General features: G+C 44.4%; 1 protein-coding gene across 1 annotated transcript; it reads left to right on the top strand.

Annotated features, from left to right (window-relative positions):
* Positions 1-10,582: 10,582 nt before the first annotated feature.
* On the top strand, positions 10,583-22,781 carry LOC138637636 (processed variable antigen-like). Its single transcript, XM_069726475.1, has 4 exons — positions 10,583-11,039; positions 11,193-11,288; positions 13,283-13,345; positions 22,756-22,781. The coding sequence occupies exons 1-4, from the start codon at positions 10,583-10,585 to the stop codon at positions 22,779-22,781; spliced, it is 642 nt and encodes a 213-aa protein (XP_069582576.1).
* Positions 22,782-24,761: the final 1,980 nt, after the last annotated feature.

The raw sequence follows: 24,761 nt of genomic DNA on the forward strand, positions 1-24,761 counted from the left end.
GTACAAAAGCCTAACCATGACATATAAAGCCATCCACAACCTGTCTCCTCCATACATCTGTGACCTCGTCTCCCGGTACTTTCCTGCACGCAACCTCCGATCCTCACAAGATCTCCTTCTCTACTCCCCTATTATCTCCTCTTCCCACAATCGCATACAAGATTTCTCTCGTGCATCCCCCCTACTCTGGAATGCTCTACCACAACATATCAGACTCTCGCCTACCATCGAAACCTTCAAAAAGAACCTGAAGACCCACCTCTTCCGACAAGCCTACAACCTGCAGTAACCACCGATTGACCAAACCGCTGCACGGCCAGCTCTACCCTCACCTACTGTATCCTCACCCATCCCTTGTAGATTGTGAGCCCTCGCGGGCAGGGTCCTCTCTCCTCCTGTACCAGTTGTGACTTGTATTTTTCAAGATTATTGTACTTGTTTTATTATGTATACCCCTCCTCACATGTAAAGCGCCATGGAATAAATGGCGCTATAATAATAAATAATAATAATAATAATAATATAGTCCTCCATACAGTATAATGGGTCCCACATAGCCCTCTATACAGTATAATGGCCCCCACACAGCCGCCATACAATATAATGACCCCATATAGTCCTCCATACAGTATAATGGGTCCCACATAGCCCTCTATACAGTATAATGGCCCACACACAGCCCTCCATACAATATAATGGCCCCATACAGTATAATGGGTCCCACATAGCCCTCTATACAGTATAATGGCCCCCACACAGCCCTCCATACAATATAATGGCCCCATACAGTATAATGGGTCTCACATAGTCCTTTATTCAGTATAATTTCCCCCCTACAGCCCTACATACAGTATAATGGCCCCCACATAGTCCTCCATACAGTATAATGGGTCCCACATAGCCCTCTATACAGTATAATGGCCCACACATAGTCCTCCATACAGTATAATGAGCCCCACACAGTCCTCTATACAGTACAATGGGCCTCACATGGTTCCTGGCTTCAAATATAATCAACCTGAGGGTCAGACTTGGCCCACGGGCCAGAGATTTGACACGTGTGGTTTAGGGTGACTGCACACTCTGCAGGCCTATGGAAATGCTGCTAGAATGTGAAGAAGATATTAGTTACTTTGGAGAAGTCCTTGATGTCAGTCCTGCCTATCTTGGACGTGCAGCACGTGCAGATTCTTTGCTGAGTGTCGTCTTCCTCTTGGCCTGGAAATTGTGGGGTCGGTGCTCACGCGGCTCCACCAGTGTAATGTCCTGACTCCTGACATGTTCAATGATATTTCATGTAGTCAAGGTGAATGCAGACGCCGCTCACGTATTAGGAAACTGTGCGCGCTGCATTTTCCTAAAGTAATTCTATTATAAGCGCCGGTAAAAGGGAATCTGCATTTAGCTGATGGTCTTGACAGGGACGTGGACCTTTCGCCTAACGTCTGCTCATGGTGGCGGCTTTTCTAATCGTAGTTATTATCAGGGTTCCAGGGAAATGGTCGCGTCGTTCCAGTTTATACATAGAAACCATAAAGGGGCTGTTCACATTTAATCTTTTGCACCAACACTCAACGACATATTAAAAGAAAAGTCCACCTTCAATATTACCGCATATCAGACTGATTGCAGGGTCTGATGAAACAATCTGCTGACAAGAGGGATCACGATGCTTCTCCAATTGTTGCGTCTCTGGAAGTCCCAGGACCCCGTAATAATTGTATAATGACCATTCTGCAACTTTCTAATCTACTTTGTGTTTCCATTTCTCACCTGTTTTCAAGATCTTTGTTTTCTGCCAATAACTAGTTACATTTATTGTTTCTATTCAGCAAAGCCCGTGTGTCCCGGATAAGGTATCACAGCTGAGGGTTTGTTACAATTATTTCTGGTCTCGACAATCCATCGAGAGCCGTCGCATCGGCAGCAGAATTCTCTCTCTTTTCCTCATAGCTTGTTACTTTTAACTGCACTGATACATTGTATCATCCTGAAGTCCAGACTCTTTGTATCATAGATGATTGGATACAACGGTGACAAACCCTCAGCTGTGAAAGGTATCAGGTCCGGACAGATGCATTGCAACAATCGATTTGTGCTTCTGATGTGATCACAGACAATTGTCTGCACTGGATACGATTGTACCAAGTATTATGTTCCGGCCGTCATCCTCGGACTGCAAACAATAAGGCCCCGATTCACCGTCTGTGGGTTTTTAAGTCACTTTTTGGTCTTAACATATTACTCTCCGTTCTCATTATTGTGAAAAACGCGAAGCAAAAAGGAAAAGTGACTTTCAAAAATGTAAACGATGACTTGCATTATTGTATTTGTACCTTTTGTTGTATATTTTTTGCTGTTTTTTGCCTTAATTCTGTCCCCAGTTCTTCTGTTGATTTGTGACTTTTTAGAGTCTATATCCTTTTTTATTCGCCTGTTTGTTTTTTTCATATTCACCATTGTGGGCAGAGTTTTGCTTTTCTCCTGATTCAACATTTGCACCTTTTTGTTTTTAAACAAAAATTGTCTCCAATGCACCTCAGCTCCCTGGAATTATTTTATGGACTTCAGAAAAATTTGCCCAATTTTGTGACATTTTGAGAAAGTCACAATTTTTTGTAAAAAAAAAAAAAGTCACACCAAAGTTTGAAGACAGAAATTCATTTAGTTTCATCTGTTCTCCCCTCTGCTGTATGTCGCCCATACACAGCACACGCAGACATGAGGGATTCCTGCTCTACTTTTTCTTTATAGCACATGCTCAGAAGCACCAGCGGTATGTAGAACATTATACACCAGCATTGAATAGTGTAGCTGAAAAGGCAGCATTGGGAAGCAATAAAACTCTAGAAAGCAAAAGCATAGAGGACAGTATACTAGTGTACTGAGCAGTTTCACTGTGAATCCAACACTAGGATGAGCTAAAACACTTACCAGCAGCAGCATGGAGGTCACTACGCAGCAATACTGACAAGTATAGCTATAACTTGAGCTCTGGGGTGAGATAAAACCAAATGCAGCGAAATGGATGATTTTATGATGCATTATTGAGCAGTGTAAATGTGAATCCAACACTGGGGAAAAAAACTTAATAGAAAGCAGCAGCGCAGAGGACATTACACAACAGTGCTAAGTATCAGCCTTTAAAATAGCAGTACTAGAAAGAGGCAACAAGGAGGATATCACATAGCAATGCTGAGCAGTCTAGCTGTGAATCCTGCTCTGGGATGAGACAAAAACTTACTAGAAAGCAGAAGCTGCATGCAGGTCACTATGCAGCAATGCTGACAAATATAGCTATAACTTGAGCTCTGGGGTGAGATTAAACACATAATAAAATGCAGCAGCATGGATGATTTCATAATGCATAACTGAGCAGGGTAAATGTGAATCCAACACTGCGGAGAAATCACTCAATAGAACGCAGCAGCACAAAGGATATTACACAAAGTAATAAGTATCAGTGTTTAATACAGCAGTACTGGAAAGATGCAACAAGAAGGACATCGCATAGCAATGCTGAGCAGTCTAGCTGTGAATCCTGCTCTGGGATTAGACAAACATTTACTATTAGGCAGAAGCTGCATTAAGGTCATTATACAGCAATACTGAGCAGTTTAGCTGAAACTGGAGTTCTGTGGATAGATACACACTTAACAGAAAGCAGCAGCATGGAGGACATTATGCAGCAGTAGTATGCAGTGTAGCAGTGCATCCAGCTCCAGGGAGAAGTAGAAGAGGGCTGTACTGTAAACGTCTCTGTTTCTCTGTTGCTCTGCTCATCTTGTCTACATTGACTTTATTCAGTTTTGTTTAAAATTTATGTATTTTAGTGGCGTTTTAGGATCAACGATGAGTTCTGCAAGCGGGAGAAGAAAAGGAGGCTCATAAGTGAAGATAGAAGCAGATTTATCAGATAAGATTTATTACCATTTCTAAAGTTTCTTGTACATTTGATCGATGCTTCTTGCTGAAACGACAGTGGCCGTTTGTACTGACGGTCCTCCGGTACGGAGCTTGGCGATGTCTGCAGTGCAGTTATGGGTTAAGCCAATGCAATAAGGAAATGAAAGGTTTTTCCGCTACTTTTATTCTGTTTTGTTAAGCAGCACTTCACAAAAATGGATGGACGGTAAAGAATGTTTTGCTCCAGATTGTATTGTATTGTACAAAGGCCTTAAGCTCCGCTCTTTATTTGTTTGTTTGTTGTTTTTTTCACCCTCCATCGTTGGCCAAATACAACAGCCCCGGCCCCCGTAGAGCGACAAACACACAAAGCTTTGCAGCAACCTGCGCTTGGCTCCGTCTGAAAGGCCGGCTATAAAACACTGCCAGATCTGGCCATCAATATTTGTCGTGGCCTCAGGGTCACACGGATCACATTGCGCTGCGGACGATATATATGTGGCATATTAACAGCGCTCGTATAACTTTGACACGGGGGACAGAACAATAGACTGCGGCCTCCGCCAATGGAAACGTTTTCTCTTGGAAGTTCCATTTAAAAAAAGAGCTTTTACCGGCACTTCATCCATCTAAAGGCGAATGACAAGTACAAGCAACCGGAATGCGGGTGATTAATCTGCTTTGTTTACTGCAAATTGAAAGTGTAGCTGAAAAATGGAAGGTCAAGTAAATAGTGTACGGAGGGGAAGCAGTCAGCGCAGCCCGAGACGGAAGACTACGGCAGGTGAGCGAGCCAGGACCGGGTCAACAGAGTTAGATTCCTGGCCACGGCTCAGGTGGACTCCAGGCACTTGTAAGACAGATGGGTTCTTACAGCTAATATCAAGGGATAAATCAGAAACCGGAGCCAAAAAGTTGCTACTTTTCAACGTTAAAGGAAAACGCTCGCACTTTATAATCTTTAAAATGGTTGCTCTCGTTTTAACAAACGTTGCATAGATCAATAGTACAAGTAAACAGAAGAAACTTTGTAATAATACTCGCTAATATATAGTTTTCTCCACTTATGAGCCCCTTTTCGTCACCCCACATTTAAGGCTTAAAATCATCATCCCCTCTGAAATATGCTACAAACTTTCCTGCTCAAGACAATAGACTACCAACTCATTAAGAGATCGAATGACAACTGCCCCACAAACCTACGAAGAGATGGGGATGAAGGAGAAGAGTGTGAGAGAGAAGCAGAGAGTCACACGGAGACAGTGCAGCTGTTTTCTATTTCTATTCTAGGTTATTTTTATCTTACTGCGGATCATATGTTCACAGCTACACTGCACAGTGATTATTTACAACGCCCTCTGTGCTAGATGCGCAGATACACTGCTAAGAACTAAGAACTGAAGCATTATGTCCTCTGTGCTGGTACTACCTTTTACAAAATGTTCTATCCCGATGCAAAGATGGATTCACATCTACCATGCTCATTTCTGCTGTGTAATGAGCATGGTAGATGTGCCATACAATGGCATGGTAATGTCCTCTATGCTGATGCTCTCTGGGAAGTATATTATTTTACCCAAGGCTGTATTTACAACTACATCACTTAGTACTGGTGTATAATATCCTCCATGCTGTTGATATTTCGGCACATGTGCTACATGCAAGACAGACAGTAGAGCAGGAGTCTCTCGTATCTCTGTCTGCTGTGTATGAAAGACATCATTACAGATAGTTTCTACCCACCAGCTGAGAGACAACTGAAAATTAGAGACAGAAAAACTGGGAAAACTGCAGGATGCAAGTCATATAATGGCCAGAGAGAGACTTGTGCACACAGGACAGAGTGTCCTGAAAAGTTACCTGACAACCTTCACAGAGTTGTTCTATACAGCTTTAATCCACAGAGTAGATCTTAAATGCGTAATCACTAGAGATTGGGCTGTTAAGGCACCGCTGATCACAATAAAGGTTTCAAAGTCCCGTGCTGATCAAGCAGTCGTGAGCATGTGCGACCCCCGACTCCTGTAGACAAGGAATCAAGAAGTGGTCACTGGAACTGGGATTAAATAGGTAAGTTTTGCTTTTTTATCATTTTATACTATTTTCACTCCTTAACTTACTTTTGAAAAACTCTGGACTAGGGTTGGGTGAATCAAATCATAAAGTTCGTGGTCCATATCGAACATCTAGTGTCCGTGCACAGATCCCGAACACGGACGTCTTCCTGAAGTCTTATAGACACCTTTCCATTACTAATCCCTCGGCTTGATGTCAGCTGACATTGCAAAGCTGATATCAACCCCACAAATATTACCTCACTTGCCACCGCACCAGGGCATCTAATTTGTGTGACTTTTCTGTTGTGGCTTCAGGGTGCTATTTTTAGGCTGCGGATGGCCAATATCCACAGCCCCTTCACAGTCTCAGAAAACCAGCTTCATGTTGTCTGCTTTGGCTTGGCTGGTTATCAAAAATTGGGGTGACCCCATGACATTTTTTTTAATTGTTTATTTAAATAAACTGGAGCTGCAATTGAATTTATAGCATCTTGTTCTCATGCTACGCAGTGCCAGTACCGGACTGATAAACGACTGCAAGTCTGGCATTCATCAGTCCTGCACTCGAGTCACTGTTATACCCGGTGGCTGAGAACTTAGGTAACTTCAGAGCCACCGGGTCTCCCGGCATCTGCGAAGCCCAGAAACCTCATGGGAAACTTTGAGGGACACTTTATGGTTTCTGGTGGTTTCAGCTGCTGGAACACCTGAAGGCTGTGAACTAAGGTTACTTTGGGTATGTATTTTACTTTTCTTGTTAAAAGCTATGGACCACTCTGTTTTTATTAACCAGCCAAGATAAAGCTGACAGATACAGCCCACAGCTGTTTGCTTTACCTTGGCTGGTTATCAAAAATTATTTATTTAAATACACTGGAGCTGCACCTGAGTTCATAGCAGCTGGTTCTGATGCTATGCAGCACCAGTGCCGGACTGATAAACGACTGCGGGTCCGGCACTCGACTCTCCGGCATTCAACAGTGCTGCACTTGAGTTAAACCCAGTGGCTGTGAACTCAGGTAACCTCAGAGCCACTGGATCTCCTGGCAGCTGTGAGGTCCGGACACCTAGTGGGAAATTTTGAGGGACACTTTAAGTTTACTTGTGTTTTCAGCTGCAGGAACACCTAGAGGCTATGAACTAAGGTTGTATTTCATGTGCATTTAATTTTACTTGTTAATAAATTTAAAAAATGGTGTGGTGTCACTTTACTTTCTTAACCAGCTGAGTGAAAGCCAAAGGCTGGGGGCTGTTGTTATTATTCTGGGAAGGGGCCAATAGCCATGAAGGTTCCAAGGCTATTAATATCAGCTCACAGATGTTTGCTTAGCCTTTACTAGCTATTTTAGGGGAGACCCCCCAAAAATGATGTGCGGTCCAACCTACAATCACTAACCAGCAAAGGTCAAACAGACAGCTGCGGACTGATATTAGTAGTAGTGATGAGCGAATATACTCGTTACTCGAGATTTCTCGAGCACGCTCGGGGGTCCTCCGAGTATTTTTTAGTGCTTGGAGATTTATTTTTTCTTGCCGCAGCTGAATGATTTACATCTGTTAGCCACCATAAGTACGTGTGGGGGTTCCCTAGCAACCAGGCAACCCCCACATGTACTTATGCTGGCTAACAGATGTAAATCTCCAAGCACTAAAAATACTCAGAGGACCCCTGAGTGAGCGTGAGTATATTCGCTCATCACTAATTAGTAGCCTAGAAAGAGGCAAAGGATATTGGCCCCCTCTCAGATTATTTACTGATTTGTGACCTCTGTTCAACCTTACAGAGTCTAGTTTTTCAGGATTATATGGAAAATAGCATAGACAAACAACTTATTAAAACAAAACTTTTACTAGTGATACAATAAAATTCTAAGAAGATATTTGACCACCAATGACATAAATTAGATGCATTTTTTGCATGTATTGTTCAATAGCACTGTATGCCATCAATAATCTATGGAAAACAACATAAAAATAAGAACTTGCATGTGATTTTAAAATGAAAAAAAAATGCTTATAGCTCACCCATTTGAGCCAATGGGCCTCCGACTGTCACATTCCAGGGAAGTGACCCGTGAACTGTTGTGCCGCTTGTATTTGTTTCCACCCTGACAAGGGCAGTACCCAAGTTGGCTCTATAATAAAACCCCACATAAAATGTATCTTCAGGGGAGTGTTAATTGTATAAAGGGAAAAGAAGAAAAGTGAGGCATATTGCACATTGCCCCTTTTTATAGTAAAGTGCTGAGTGACAAAAGTTTTGTATATCCTCTGTAGGAGTATCTTACAGTGGACAGTGTTTCCTAAAGAAGCACAGAGTGCTACATCTTTTTCTTTGAAAACAAAGAGGAGATTAGGAACATCAGCCCTCATCTGCCCCAGAAATGACGTATCCATAAGATGCGCCAATTCTGGTGCTCAGCTTCGCTCATTCCATTGAACTCTGGTTTCCTTTTGATGTCACCGCTTGGCACTGGAGCGGTGTTCTCAGGCTCCGCTCAGTGTCTACTGGATTCACGGTTGATCCTGCCATCATACTACCTCTCAGCCATGCAATCCAGATGAAGCTGAATTGTCCTCTTCGTGGGACAAATGGATTGTTGTCGTAAAGGTAAGGAATATATTTTACCACTGGTCACAGCTGCTGGCTCGCATGCTGTGTCATCTGTTTGACAATGTGGGAACGCAGCGCTCTTGCCAGCGGTAAAGAACTTACCGCTGATCACAGCCAATGTTTCTCGTGCTGTCACACAGCGTGGGAAACACCTGATGCTTGGGTCTCCGTTCACTTGAAAGGGGTTTGAGTTTGGGTCCCGTTCTGGAACCTGAACCAAACTTTTTTTTTAAATGTTTGGCTGAACCTGCTGATCTAAAAACATCCATGGGTCCGCCCATCTTTACTCTGGACCATACCTTTATGTCCATGTGCCAACACGGTACCATGATCCCAAGTAAAGTCAAGCTAAAAGGGAATTCTAGACATCAAATATGACATACTAGCAAAACTGTTAACAGGCTGCAATTCACAATGGAAACACTTACTGCATAGACACATATAGCATAAACATCTCCTGACCGAGTATCAAATTATAGGGTTTTTCTTTGCATTTGTTTTCGATGTTGGTTAATTCATATCACGTTTGATGATCCAAAACCAAGAACTAACATTTATGTTTTTGGTCCCTTATCTGAGCATTATCATCACCTCCACCAAATCTACTGATTTAGGCTACTTTCACACTAGCGCCGGATTCGGACCGTCGCATTGCGTCGGGCCGAGATTCCGACGCTAGCGTTTGATGCGCCGCACAACGGGTGCAGCGGATGCATTTCTCCGGCGCATCCGCTGCCCCATTGTGAGATGCGGGAAGGTTGGGGCGGAGTTCCGGCTGCGCATGCGCGGTCGGAAAAAGCAGTCCGTCGGCAGCAAAAAACGTTACATTTAACTTTTTTGCTCCCGGCGGTCCGCCACAACACTGCGCAACCGTCGCACGACGGTTGCGACATGTGTCAATACGTCGCAATGTGTCGCTAATGTTAATCTAAACGACTCATTGCGACGTATTAAAAAAAACGCCAGTGTGAAAGTAGCCTTATTTGTGACGTTCGGTGCCCTGAGGTTTTCCTCCCCTGGGTTGCTCTGCTATGTTAATATTTCTTCACTTTTCTACATCAGTCCATCAGACATCTGGTGTGGATTCGTAGCGCGGCTACGAGGAGAAGAGCTGGGATTTATGATATTACTGTTACTTTGCCGGCAGTGTAATGTATGTACATATAAATGTGTCTGCGCGGTGCCGGTATTGTGCGCAACGCTTAATGCATTTCATGTTTGTGTTGTGAGAACCGACAATATTTATACAAAGCCTGAAAATGAAAACGGCGCCAAAACATCAGGGGTAAACGATGCCGCCAATAATAGCAGCTACCCGCTGTCTGAGTGCCGCTGCCTCTTCTGTTACAATGTATTTACAGAGATACAAATAATAAATGTTCAGTAAAACCAATACATGTGTTAAAACCTCTCGCGTCTCATCTTTATTTCATTACGCTGCTATATATTTTGTCTGAGCAGGCGGAGAAGTCACAGATGCCGCATTCTTTAAATTGCAGGCATGAAGTGAGCAGTCGCGCCACACAAGCTGCGCAGGAGCACTGCAGTAATGCCATAGCCGGTCAGTAGCTACCTGCTTCCTCACCAATGTCTTATTTGAGCTACATATCCCAGCATGCATTGGTTTTCTAATTAACCCTTTCTTGCACATTGATGTCGTGGCACATCGAAGGTCTCAGATCCAGATGAGCCAATTCGATTTGCTAGCTTTTCTCAAATTCGATTTATGACAAATTTATAGGACACAAATTGAATTGCTGTTAAAAGATGTTTATGAAGCTCTGAGAGCTCTCTGTATCCAAGAGCATAAGATGAAGGGGTTAAAAAAAAACACCATTATACTCACTTTTCTTTCACCTGCTCTGGTGCTCCAGCTCCCCACCTGGGTCCTGTTTTGGCTCATTTCCTCCCTCTGACTCCAGCCTTCTCTTCTAGCTTCACTTTTTGGTGTTTCTGATGCTAACTAGACCTCACACAATGTCACTCTGTGGCATCATGATGTCACATGATTCTAGTGAAGACCATAAGTATAAGGTCTGAAGAAGGAAGAGAAAACCAGATCAAGAGTAAGGAAGCGGAGGAAAGTAAAGGAGTGGAGGAGAGTAAGGAAGTGGAGGAGAGTAAGGAAGTGGAAGAGAGTAAGGGAGCGGATGAGAGTAAGGGAGCGGAGGAGAGTAAGGAAGCGGAGGAGAGAAAGGGAGCGGAGGAGTTTAAGGGTGCGGTTGAGAGTAAGGAAGTGGAGGAAAGAAAGGAAGCCAAAAAGAGTAAGGGAGCCAAGGAGAGAATGGAAGTGGAGGAGAGTAAGGAAGAAGAGGAGAGTAAGGATGCAGAGGAGAGTAAGGAAGCGGAGGAGAGTAAGGAAGTGGAGGAGAGTAAGGATATGGAGGAGAGTAAGGAAGCAAAGGAGAGTAAAGAAGCAGAAAAGAATAAGGGAGCGGAGGAGAGTAAGGATGCGGAGGAGAGTAAGGAAGCGGATTAGTGTAAGGAAGCGAAAGAGTCAGGGAGCAGAGGAGAGAAAGGAAGCAGAGGAGAGTAAGGAAGCAGAGGAGAGTAAGGAAGCGGAGGAGAGTAAGGGAGTGGAGGAGAGTAGATAGTTGAGGAGAGTAAGGAAGCAGAGGAGAGTAAGGAAGCGGAGAAAAGTAAGGAAGCGGAGGAGAGTAAGGGAGCAGAGGAGAGTAAGGAAGCGGAGGAGAGTAAGGGAACTGAGGAGAGTAAGTGAGCAGAGGTGGAGAAGGAAGCGGAGAAGAGTAAGGAAGCAGAGGAGAGTAAGTGAGCAGAGGTGGAGAAGGAAGCGGAGAAGAGTAAGGAAGCAGAGGAGAGTAAGGAAGTGGAGGAGAGTAAGGAAGCAGAGGAGAGTAAGGGAACTGAGGAGAGTAAGGGAACTGAGGAGAGTAAGTGAGCAGAGGTGGAGAAGGAAGCGGAGAAGAGTAAGGAAGCAGAGGAGAGTAAGTGAGCAGAGGTGGAGAAGGAAGCGGAGAAGAGTAAGGAAGCTGTGGAGAATAAGGAAGTGGAGGAGAGTAAGGGAGCAGAGGACCCGACAGGGAGCTGCAGTGCCAGGACAGGTGAGAGGCAATATGTTTTTTACATTTTTTAAGTCCATGAAAAGAATAAAACAACATGGGCGCCAGCATGCCGATATTTTGCTTGACTGGAGCAAATCAAATTGCAAAAAATTCAGGTTCTTGTGAATCTATATTTTTGTGAAATTTGAAGCAAATTCAATTTTTCTCAAATTGTTTCATCCGTGTTTAGTGTTTGGTAGTTGGCACATTTTGACATGTTGCTCTGCAATGGTGGTCATGTGAGAGCTGTAATAGCAGGTGTAGCTGAAGATCGCTGTGGTCTCATGACTATGACAGGCAGCCATGACATTGTATGAACATAAACAGACATGGACTGGCCTACAGGTGAGCAGGGGAATTCTCTGGTAGGCCCATGTGAAGGAGTACTGATGAGGAGTGTGGGGCAGATTTATATTATGTAGAACTCCCTGCCTGCAAATAATAATGCCAGGTAGGGTTGGCGGAAATTCACAGAGGCCGGGCCACATGAGGCTGTCACACCTTGACACGATCTGTTTCCTCTTGTGTCAAGATTATAGAAAGTGTAAAGCTTCTGGTCTTCAGCTAACAAGTTAATAAAGTGACAAACTATTCAGAATTTATTATGAACATAAATTATAAAAAATAATTTTCTTAACAATTGCTTTACATTTTAAAACTATTATTATTATTATTATTCCAAGAAATAGCCCTTTAAGAATTAAAAACTGTAGAATTAAAAACTGGTTCTTCTGGTCCAAAAACGCCCCCAATTAGAGTTAAGCGTAAGGATTTGCAGGAACTTGTCCTGGTGGCCAAGATGGTAGTCCATGGATGCTGAACCTCCTTCTACCTCCCAGCAGTCACAGCTTTACACCATGTTCATTTTGCCATAGTATTGATGTCATACTCGGCCACAAATTCGGAAGAGGCTCCAGGATGCCGACAGGTAGGAGAAGGCTTTCAAGGTCATGGACACTAAATTAGAGTCCTTGAAATCTTTTTGCTCAACTCTACCACCAATATCTCACAACAGCCTGTGCCAATCTTCAATGTTATCAGACCAACGGCAGACGACAAGAATTCAGCACTTTATGTTGCAGTATATTATATTTTTCCTCTTCTCGTGAAGCTCCACACGTTATAAAGAAAAGTTATGAAATGAATCAGAAGATTATTAGATAACGGACTTTCTCGAAATCTGTGGAGCTTCAGAGGTCTCCAATCCCACCAGGATGACATGTCAATAAACTCCGAGATGAAAAATTTTGTGTCTGGGATGATCCAATAGATCATGATCTTCTCCTTCACCCTACATCTCCAGGTTTTGCTTTCTTGTACATCAGACGCCTAAATAATAAGACTAAAACAAGCCGCTCACAAACAAGACTCCGATTATCTCCAGCTCTGTATGTAGCAGTACATTCTATTTTTCCCTCTTCTTTCGATCCCAGTTCTCTTGTCCGCACCCAGATCTTGAATTTTTATGGGAGGCGGTAAATTTGGCAATGGAGACACATAATGGCTGACTCCCCGGCACCACCGGCACATTCAGGGACTTCTGGGCAGACTTGAGCTTTTCTAAGTAACTAAACCTCAGTGAGTGAGAAGCACTGACCTCAGGATTATGTTAATAATTGTATTTGTCTTACATCTTCTTCTAGAAGCTTTCGTCATCTGGCAAAGGGCTCAGGAGTGCGAAGCTTTAGGGTTTGGATTTCAGGCAGGTGAGTGTAAAGGAAAAGAAATGGAATAGGATTCATTTTAGTTTTGTAGCTTTATGAACACAATAATAAAAAACATATATATGAGAGATCATCTGTCTGTCATGTTAGAAACCTCTACCCTATGGGGCCTCATGATGTTCCATAGACAGATAATATTGATAAAGAAGGAGTGACCGTGGAGAGTCTCAATGCCGATCTTTGCGACAGCAGGGAAAAAAAGAGGAAGGAAAATCCACCGCTCTAAAAAAAAAGTGACATTTTGCAAAGTAATTTTATTGATTAGCATTTTTACATGAGGTGAATCAGATGGGGTACATAAGCAACAAAATAAAGGACTTTTCGACCAGTCCCAGAAACGCCAAACATTTGAATGTGAACTCCCAAGGGAACGAAAGCGCGCGTCAGGTGTATCATCGGTGTCTCTGCCTGCAGCCCCTTTCCCCCTGCAGATACGCTCCTTCCGGATGTGCTGCTACCCAGGGTGCATGCACCACGTGCAGGTTCCCAGGCACTGTGCCTAGGGCGCGCGTGTGCACAATTCCTCTTTCTTAAAGGGGCCACGCTCGTTTCTATAAAGTGTCCTAGTCCTGGAGTAGCACCTGGATCACCTCCCTTTTCTCTCCTCGGATCTCGGTGTTGTACGCTGCTGCGTTTCCATGGTCAGATTAGGCGAGGCTCTAAATCATGCCCCTCCAGGTCTTTCTTGGGCTTCAGCACAGTGGTACCACCACCCAGCCTGTTACATCGGGGCGGTCCCTTGGGAGTTCACATTCGCACAAGCACCTTTGTATGGGCAGGTCTCTCTGACTGTGAGTGTGATATATGCAGTATATATACATTGGATTGGGATTGAATCCTAGTGATTGACTGGCAAATACTCTATGATAGCAGTGATTGGAGCTCTGGTAGACGCACATGCACTTTATTTCTTGTGTGTACAATAGGTGGTTCCTTATATCATACAGTGATACTAGTCACCCGGTTATTGGACCAAGCTTTGAATTTTCACACGTGATGTTATTTTGACTCTTGCTGCCCATTTATGACTCTGTTGTTTATCTAACTCCTCCCGAGGTAGCCTTCTTTTCTCTTTCATGTTCACCTCTTTTTTTTATCATGTTTACATTTTTGTGACTAATAAATGATTTCTACTTTATTACATTCGTGAGGTCAGCACTCTATTTTTTCCTATCGTTGAATATTAAGATAAGGGAGTTTCTTCTAATACGATCCATTAATACAAATTAGATAAGATTCTATGACATCTACATAATGAGACTATCTTCAGCCTATCATTTTTTTTATAAATTTTTCATTGCATTATCTGGAATGTTCATATGACGATGGTTATGGATATATAGATTTATTCCACTGGCCCTTATGTTTAATCACAGTAATGTATAATCCTTTTTATGTTCAGATATGGAGATCATTTATATTTTGTCCCCAATTCTTGTATATTCTGTATTATATACTATATTGTATTTTTAGATATTCTGCGTCCCGGGATGGGATGAAACGTCCTTTATTTTGTCGGTTATGTTCCGCATCTGATTCACCTTATGTATATTTTCTAATCAATAAAATTACTTTGAAAATTATTAATTTTTGAGATTGCGGTGGATTTTACTTCCTATGTGCATTGGGACTACAACCCACTCCTCCGAAATTTTTAGTGCAGACCATTTTTTAATATTGAGTCAGCATGGGGAGAAAAGGCACCAGCGGAAGTGTCTGGAGAAGGTCAGATGAGTCTGGAAGAGACAGTAGAGTCTGTAGAGTTTGTAGGAACCCAGGGGGATATAGAAGTCTAAAGAATGACTGATGAGTCCTTAAAGGAAAGAGTTGTCAGCAGGAGAAAGAGGAGTAAGGGGAAGGGCACCTTAGAGGAGACAGCAGAGTTAGCAGGTAACTAAGGAGTCTGGAGGGGACAGAGATAGTGCAGAGCAAGAGAGAGGAGTCCTGAGTGGTGTAAGGGTGTGTTGGGGTCAAGCCATGCCCTGCATCCCTTCCTGGTAAAGCGGGTATGTGTTACGTATAAGATGGTGTATTATGTGATAATGCTTTATTGTGTAGTAAGATGCTTTATGATGTATGTTGGGTACAGCCGGGACCAGCTGCTTCGAAAGCATCACCAAACCAGGGATTCAAGCTTCAGGAGGCTAATTTGCATATTCCAGGTGCCTTCTGGGAGAAGCGAAGTCTCCCTAAGCTAGAAGATCGTTGGGTACAGCCGGGACCAGCTGCTTCGAAAGCATCACCAAACCAGGGATTCAAGCTTCAGGAGGCTAATTTGCATATTCCAGGTGCCTTCTGGGAGAAGCGAAGTCTCCCTAAGCTAGAAGATCGTTGGGTACAGCCGGGACCAGCTGCTTCGAAAGCATCACCAAACCAGGGATTCAAGCTTCAGGAGGCTAATTTGCATATTCCAGGTGCCTTCTGGGAGAAGCGAAGTCTCCCTAAGCTAGAAGATCGTTGGGTACAGCCGGGACCAGCTGCTTCGAAAGCATCACCAAACCAGGGATTCAAGCTTCAGGAGGCTAATTTGCATATTCCAGGTGCCTTCTGGGAGAAGCGAAGTCTCCCTAAGCTAGAAGATCGTTGGGTACAGCCGGGACCAGCTGCTTCGAAAGCATCACCAAACCAGGGATTCAAGCTTCAGGAGGCTAATTTGCATATTCCAGGTGCCTTCTGGGAGAAGCGAAGTCTCCCTAAGCTAGAAGATCGTTGGGTACAGCCGGGACCAGCTGCTTCGAAAGCATCACCAAACCAGGGATTCAAGCTTCAGGAGGCTAATTTGCATATTCCAGGTGCCTTCTGGGAGAAGCGAAGTCTCCCTAAGCTAGAAGATCGTTGGGTACAGCCGGGACCAGCTGCTTCGAAAGCATCACCAAACCAGGGATTCAAGCTTCAGGAGGCTAATTTGCATATTCCAGGTGCCTTCTGGGAGAAGCGAAGTCTCCCTAAGCTAGAAGATCGTTGGGTACAGCCGGGACCAGCTGCTTCGAAAGCATCACCAAACCAGGGATTCAAGCTTCAGGAGGCTAATTTGCATATTCCAGGTGCCTTCTGGGAGAAGCGAAGTCTCCCTAAGCTAGAAGATCGTTGGGTACAGCCGGGACCAGCTGCTTCGAAAGCATCACCAAACCAGGGATTCAAGCTTCAGGAGGCTAATTTGCATATTCCAGGTGCCTTCTGGGAGAAGCGAAGTCTCCCTAAGCTAGAAGATCGTTGGGTACAGCCGGGACCAGCTGCTTCGAAAGCATCACCAAACCAGGGATTCAAGCTTCAGGAGGCTAATTTGCATATTCCAGGTGCCTTCTGGGAGAAGCGAAGTCTCCCTAAGCTAGAAGATCGTTGGGTACAGCCGGGACCAGCTGCTTCGAAAGCATCACCAAACCAGGGATTCAAGCTTCAGGAGGCTAATTTGCATATTCCAGGTGCCTTCTGGGAGAAGCGAAGTCTCCCTAAGCTAGAAGATCGTTGGGTACAGCCGGGACCAGCTGCTTCGAAAGCATCACCAAACCAGGGATTCAAGCTTCAGGAGGCTAATTTGCATATTCCAGGTGCCTTCTGGGAGAAGCGAAGTCTCCCTAAGCTAGAAGATCGTTGGGTACAGCCGGGACCAGCTGCTTCGAAAGCATCACCAAACCGCGCGCCGTAAGAATTTTTGCCTGTAGGACATTATTGCAAGAGAGCTTGGCTGAGTAGATTACACAAGAAGGAAAACACACAGCAAGTCAGCAGGATCTAGGAGCAACATAGCAGATGTGACAACCTACATGGTGAGCTGCAGCATGTGCTACATGTTCACAGATCGACGAGAAGAAGAATCCAATTTCACCTGTCAGAAGTGTAGACTAGTGGCCCTTTTAGAAGAAAAGGTGCGGGGTCTGGAAGAAAGAATAGCAACTTTGAAACTCATCAAAGAGAATGAAGACTTTCTAGACAGAACAGAAGCATCTCTACTGGTCACAGAAGGTGAAAAAAGTGTCAGAGAACCTCCAAAAGCAGATGAGTGGAAGCATGTAACCAAAAGAAGCAAGAAGACCATGGAGAAATCACCAACCACACAACTGAAGAACCGATATCAAATCTTTGTAGAGGATGAAGATGGCACACCTAAGAATGAAGCAATACCAGCAAGCAAAAAAGAAAAGGGCACACAGCAACAAGTGACAGCAAAAAGTACAGCCAAGAAGCAACGAAGAGTGGTGGTGGTGGGAGACTCACTACTGAGAGGCACAGAAGCAGCCATCTGCAGACCGGACATAACTGCAAGAGAAGTATGCTGCCTTCCAGGTGCGATGATCAAGGATGTGACCGATAGGATACCAAAGCTCTTCAGCTCCAAGGACGTCCACCCATTTCTTCTGATACATGTTGGCACCAATGACACGGCAAGGAAGGACCTACCGACAATCTGCAAGGACTTTGAAGAGTTGGGGAAGAAAGTAAAGGAACTGGATGCACAGGTAGTTTTTTCTTCTATCCTTCCAGTAGATGGGCATGGCACCAGGAGATGGAACAGGATCCTTGATGCAAACAACTGGCTAAGACGATGGTGCAGACAACAAGGATTCGGATTCCTGGACCACGGTGTGAATTACTTGTACGATGGACTCCTCGCCAGAGACGGACTACACCTCAACAAACCTGGGAAACACACATTCGCCAGAAGACTCGCTACACTCATCAGGAGGGCGTTAAACTAGAAGAAGAGGGGACGGGAAGAAAAACATTAGGCTCGAACAAAGACGACCCAGGAAAACATACTCAGAAGGGAGGTAAGAACATTTCTAAAACAATCCACAGTGAGGAGATTGGAACAAAACAAAATCCTCTAAACTGCATGCTCGCAAACGCCAGAAGCCTGACAAACAAGATGGAAGAACTAGAAGCAGAAATATCTACAGGTAACTTTGACATAGTGGGAATAACCGAGACATGGTTAGATGAAAGCTATGACTGGGCAGTTAACTTACAGGGTTACAGTCTGTTTAGAAAGGATCGTAAAAATCGGAGAGGAGGAGGGGTTTGTCTCTATGTAAAGTCTTGTCTAAAGTCCACTTTAAGGGAGGATATTAGCGAAGGGAATGAGGATGTCGAGTCCATATGGGTTGAAATTCATGGAGGGAAAAATGGTAACAAAATTCTCATTGGGGTCTGTTACAAACCCCCAAATATAACAGAAACCATGGAAAGTCTACTTCTAAAGCAGATAGATGAAGCGGCAACCCATAATGAGGTCCTGGTTATGGGGGACTTTAACTACCCGGATATTAACTGGGAAACAGAAACCTGTGAAACCCGTAAAGGCAACAGGTTTCTGCTAATAACCAAGAAAAATTATCTTTCACAATTGGTGCAGAATCCAACCAGAGGAGCAGCACTTTTAGACCTAATACTATCTAATAGACCTGACAGAATAACAAATCTGCAGGTGGTTGGGCATTTAGGAAATAGCGACCACAATATTGTGCAGTTTCACCTGTCTTTCACTAGGGGGACTTGTCAGGGAGTCACAAAAACATTGAACTTTAGGAAGGCAAAGTTTGAACAGCTTAGAGATGCCCTTAATCTGGTAGACTGGGACAATATCCTCAGAAATGAGAATACAGATAATAAATGGGAAATGTTTAAGAACATCCTAAATAGGCAGTGTAAGCGGTTTATACCTTGTGGGAATAAAAGGACTAGAAATAGGAAAAACCCAATGTGGCTAAACAAAGAAGTAAGGCAGGCAATTAACAGTAAAAAGAAAGCATTTGCACTACTGGGGGCGGCACGGTGGCTTAGTGGTTAGCACTGCAGCCTTGCAGCGCTGGAGTCCTGGGTTCGAATCCCACCAAGGACAACATCTGCAAAGAGTTTGTATGTTCTCTCCGTGTTTGCGTGGGTTTCCTCCGGGCACTCCGGTTTCCTCCCACATTCCAAAGACATACTGATAGGGAATTTCGATTGTGAGCCCCATCGGGGACAGTGATGATAATGTGTGAAAAAATGTAAAGCGCTGCAGAATATGTTAGCGCTATATAAAAATAAAGATTATTATTATTATTATTACTAAAGCAGGATGGCACCATTGAAGCTCTAAAAAACTATAGGGAGAAAAATACTTTATCTAAAAAACTAATTAAAGCTGCCAAAAAGGAAACAGAGAAGCACATTGCTAAGGAGAGTAAAACTAATCCCAAACTGTTCTTCAACTATATCAATAGTAAAAGAATAAAAACTGAAAATGTAGGCCCCTTAAAAAATAGTGAGGAAAGAATGGTTGTAGATGACGAGGAAAAAGCTAACATATTAAACACCTTCTTCTCCACGGTATTCACGGTGGAAAATGAAATGCTAGGTGAAATCCCAAGAAACAATGAAAACCCTATATTAAGGGTCACCAATCTAACCCAAGAAGAGGTGCGAAACCGGCTAAATAAGATTAAAACAGATAAATCTCCGGGTCCGGATGGCATACACCCACGAGTACTAAGAGAACTAAGAAATGTAATAGATAAACCATTATTTCTTATTTTTAGTGACTCTATAGCGACAGGGTCTGTTCCGCAGGACTGGCGCATAGCAAATGTGGTGCCAATATTCAAAAAGGGCTCTAAAAGTGAACCTGGAAATTATAGGCCAGTAAGTCTAACCTCTATTGTTGGTAAAATATTTGAAGGGTTTCTGAGGGATGTTATTCTGGATTATCTCAATGAGAATAACTGTTTAACTCCATATCAGCATGGGTTTATGAGAAATCGCTCCCGTCAAACCAATCTAATCAGTTTTTATGAAGAGGTAAGCTATAGACTGGACCACGGTGAGTCATTGGACGTGGTATATCTCGATTTTTCCAAAGCGTTTGATACCGTGCCGCACAAGAGGTTGGTACACAAAATGAGAATGCTTGGTCTGGGGGAAAATGTGTGTAAATGGGTTAGTAACTGGCTTAGTGATAGAAAGCAGAGGGTGGTTATAAATGGTATAGTCTCTAACTGGGTCGCTGTGACCAGTGGGGTACCGCAGGGGTCAGTATTGGGACCTGTTCTCTTCAACATATTCATTAATGATCTGGTAGAAGGTTTACACAGTAAAATATCGATATTTGCAGATGATACAAAACTATGTAAAGCAGTTAATACAAGAGAAGATAGTATTCTGCTACAGATGGATCTGGATAAGTTGGAAACTTGGGCTGAAAGGTGGCAGATGAGGTTTAACAATGATAAATGTAAGGTTATACACATGGGAAGAGGGAATCAATATCACCATTACACACTGAACGGGAAACCACTGGGTAAATCTGACAGGGAGAAGGACTTGGGGATCCTAGTTAATGATAAACTTACCTGGAGCAGCCAGTGCCAGGCAGCAGCTGCCAAGGCAAACAGGATCATGGGGTGCATTAAAAGAGGTCTGGATACACATGATGAGAGCATTATACTGCCTCTGTACAAATCCCTAGTTAGACCGCACATGGAGTACTGTGTCCAGTTTTGGGCACCGGTGCTCAGGAAGGATATAATGGAACTAGAGAGAGTACAAAGGAGGGCAACAAAATTAATAAAGGGGATGGGAGAACTACAATACCCAGATAGATTAGCGAAATTAGGATTATTTAGTCTAGAAAAAAGACGACTGAGGGGCGATCTAATAACCATGTATAAGTATATAAGGGGACAATACAAATATCTCGCTGAGGATCTGTTTATACCAAGGAAGGTGACGGGCACAAGGGGGCATTCTTTGCGTCTGGAGGAGAGAAGGTTTTTCCACCAACATAGAAGAGGATTCTTTACTGTTAGGGCAGTGAGAATCTGGAATTGCTTGCCTGAGGAGGTGGTGATGGCGAACTCAGTCGAGGGGTTCAAGAGAGGCCTGGATGTCTTCCTGGAGCAGAACAATATTGTATCATACAATTATTAGGTTCTGTAGAAGGACGTAGATCTGGGGATTTATTATGATGGAATATAGGCTGAACTGGATGGACAAATGTCTTTTTTCGGCCTTACTAACTATGTTACTATGTTACTATGTTACTATGTGTAATGAGTAGTCATGCATCTTTATGGACCAGGGATAGAGTTAGGAAAATACAGTATAGGGTGAGAGTAATAGTAACGGTAGTATAGGGTTTAGTACAGTGAGGGGCACTGTAGATTAGGAGATTAGATAAGGTTAGGATAAGAACTGGTTAAGGAAATAGGGGATTTCCAAGTTAGGAGGGGCCAGAGTAGTGTTAGTTGAGACACTTCCTGGTTTTAGTCAGGCTATATTCACACGTTGCGGTTTTTACCGCGGAACCGCAGCGATTTTGCCGCTGCGGGTCCGCTGCAGTTTCCACAGCGTTTACATTTACATGTAAACCTATGGAAACCGCAAACCGCTGTGCACATGCTGCGGGAAAAACCGCGCAGAAACGCAGCGGTTTTCATTCCACAGCATGTCACTTCTTTTTGCGGAACTGCAGCGGTTCTGCACCCATTGACCTCCATTGTGAGGGTCAAACCCGCAGTAAAACCCGCAGATGAAAAAATATCTGCAGGTTTTCTGCGGTTTTGTGGTGCAGAAACCGCTACAGCCGGAAGTGCGGGGAAGCAGGAGGAAGTGCGTGGGCGGAAGTGCGTGGGCGGAGTGTGGCTGTCATGATGGAGGCATATCGTCGCATGGGGATCGATGTCGGTCGCTTGATCGATTTGGTATGTATGTGTATATGTGTGTCCCCATGCGACGATAGTGCCACCCAATTGTGTTAAATCACCGTATGGGACTACTACTCCCATCCGATATTAGGATGGGAGAGTTGTCCCTGTGTCCGGCGACTTTAGCACAATTGTACGGTAAAACAAAACACATCACACATCACACACAATACACACACAATAAACGTGACATACATGACACACAGTACATAAAACATAGAGTATATACTCACCAACACCACACTTGTAGGCGAAGCCCTCGTCCATAGAAAAAAATCCAAAAATAATAAACCAAATCCATACTCCCTGTCCGCAGAATCCATAAAACGATTGTCCCACGACGATCGGCTGCTCTCCGGCGATACACTGCCAGGAGCGGAGCTCCTAGCAGTGTATCGCGTACTGTCCCGGAGCTCAATGGCGCCGGCGTCTCGGTTACCGGCAGTACAGCTGCGTTGAACTTTCCCACGCAGCACTGCCGGTAAGCGAGAGTGCCGGGGTCAATGACCGCCGGTAAACTCGCTCGCGCATGCGCAGTAACACACCGACAGGAACTATGGCTCCTGTCAGTGTGTTGCTGCAGCCATGGAGAGCAGACACATCTCTGGATGTGTCTGTTCTCCATGGAAGATCTTCGTGGGACCCTCGATGGATTTCTGCGGACAGGGCCAGGGAGTATGAATTTGTTTTTTTGTTTTGCTTTTTTTTCAGGTCGAGGGTCTTCAGGACGGATTTAAGCGTGCAATAAATTATGGTCAAAAAGTGTGTGTCTTTTTTTTAACCCTTTCATTGGCTTAATAATGGATAGGCGTCTTATTGACGCCTCTCCATTATTAACCGGGCTTAATGCAATAGCAAGGTGGCATTAACCCCTTATTACCCCATATCCCACCGCTACACGGGAGTGGGAAGAGAGGGGCTAAGTGCCGGAATTGGCGCATCTTTTTGATGCGCCTTTTCCGGGGCGGCTGCGGGCTTATATTTGTAGCCAGGGGGAGGGCAAAAATCTATGGCCCCTTTCCTAGGCTATGAATATAAGCCCACGGCTGTCTGCGTAGCCTTTCTGGCCTAAAATATAGGGGGACCCCAACACTTTTTTTTTTTGGGGCCCCCTATATTTTAGGGCCAGAAAGGCTACGCAGACAGCTGTGGGTTAATATTCATAGCCTGGGAACAGCCATGGGTATTTTAACCCCTTCCCGGGCCTCAAATATTGGCCCACGGCTGTCTGCCTAGCCTTTCTGGCCTAAAAATATAGGGGGACCCCAAAACTTTTTTTTTTTGGGGCCCCCTATATTTTAGGGCCAGAAAGGCTACGCAGACAGCTGTGGGTTAATATTCATAGCCTGGGAACAGCCATGGGTATTTTAACCCCTTCCCGGGCCTCAAATATTGGCCCACGGCTGTCTGCCTAGCCTTTCTGGCCTAAAAATATAGGGGGACCCTATGTATTTTTTTTAGGGGGTCCACATATATTATAGTAACCCTTTAATAGGATTAATAATGGATAGGCGTCTTATTGACGCCTCTCCATTATTAACCGTGCTTAATGCCACCTTACAATAGCAACCCTATCATTAACCCTAGGATCCCTTTAGGGTTAGGGTTAGGATCCCTTTAGGGTTAGGGTTAGGGGTAGGGTTAGGATCCCTTTAGGGGTAGGGTTAGGGTTAGGATCCCTTTAGGGTTAGGGTTAGGGTTAGGATCCCTTTAGGGGTAGGGGTAGGGTTAGGGTTAGGGTTAGGATCCCTTTAGGGTTAGGGTTAGGATCCCTTTAGGGTTAGGGTTAGGGGTAGGGGTAGGGGTAGGGTTAGGATCCCTTTAGGGTTAGGGGTAGGGTTAGGATCCCTTTAGGGGTAGGGGTAGGGTTAGGATCCCTTTAGGGGTAGGGTTAGGGGTAGGATCCCTTTAGGGTTAGGGTTAGGATCCCTTTAGGGTTAGGGGTAGGGTTAGGATCCCTTTAGGGGTAGGGTTAGGGGTAGGATCCCTTTAGGGTTAGGGTTAGGATCCCTTTAGGGGTAGGGTTAGGATCCCTTTAGGGTTAGGGGTAGGGTTAGGGTCCCTTTAGGGTTAGGGGTAGGGTTAGGATCCTTTTAGGGGTAGGGTTAGGGGTAGGATCCCTTTAGGGTTAGGGTTAGGATCCCTTTAGGGTTAGGGGTAGGGTTAGGATCCCTTTAGGGGTAGGGGTAGGGTTAGGATCCCTTTAGGGGTAGGGTTAGGGGTAGGATCCCTTTAGGGGTAGGGTTAGGGTTAGGATCCCTTTAGGGTTAGGGGTAGGGTTAGGATCCCTTTAGGGGTAGGGGTAGGGTTAGGATCCCTGTAGGGGTAGGGTTAGGATCCCTTTAGGGGTAGGGTTAGGGGTAGGATCCCTTTAGGGGTAGGGTTAGGGGTAGGATCCCTTTAGGGTTAGGGTTAGGATCCCTTTAGGGGTAGGGTTAGGATCCCTTTAGGGGTAGGGTTAGGGGTAGGATCCCTTTAGGGTTAGGGTGCCCACGGCTGTCTGCCTAGCCTTTCAGGCCTAAAAATATAGGGGGACCCTACGTATTTTTATTTTGGAGGGATGTCCGTGTGTCTGCTTTTGTGTCTGTGTCCTTGCATTGCAACAATTTTTTCAATGTTAACACTATGACAGAAAAAATGCACACGGATGGCACACAGACAACATCCGTGTGCGGTACGTGTTTACACGGACCCATTGACTTTAATGGGTCCGTGTA

The sequence above is a fragment of the Ranitomeya imitator genome, chromosome 5, assembly GCF_032444005.1.
Source record: "Ranitomeya imitator isolate aRanImi1 chromosome 5, aRanImi1.pri, whole genome shotgun sequence".
NCBI lineage: Eukaryota > Metazoa > Chordata > Amphibia > Anura > Dendrobatidae > Ranitomeya > Ranitomeya imitator.

Excerpts from the sequence above, each read along its gene's own strand:
- LOC138637636 (XM_069726475.1), top strand. The coding sequence starts at position 10,583 with ATGATTCTAGTGAAGACCATAAGTATAAGGTCTGAAGAAGGAAGAGAA. Across the intron at positions 11,040-11,192 it reads GAGTAAGGATGCGGAGGAGA|AGGAGAGTAAGGAAGCGGAG; the intron begins GTAAGGAAGCGG and ends GTAAGGAAGCAG. Across the intron at positions 13,346-22,755 it reads AGGGTTTGGATTTCAGGCAG|GTCGAGGGTCTTCAGGACGG; the intron begins GTGAGTGTAAAG and ends CTTTTTTTTCAG.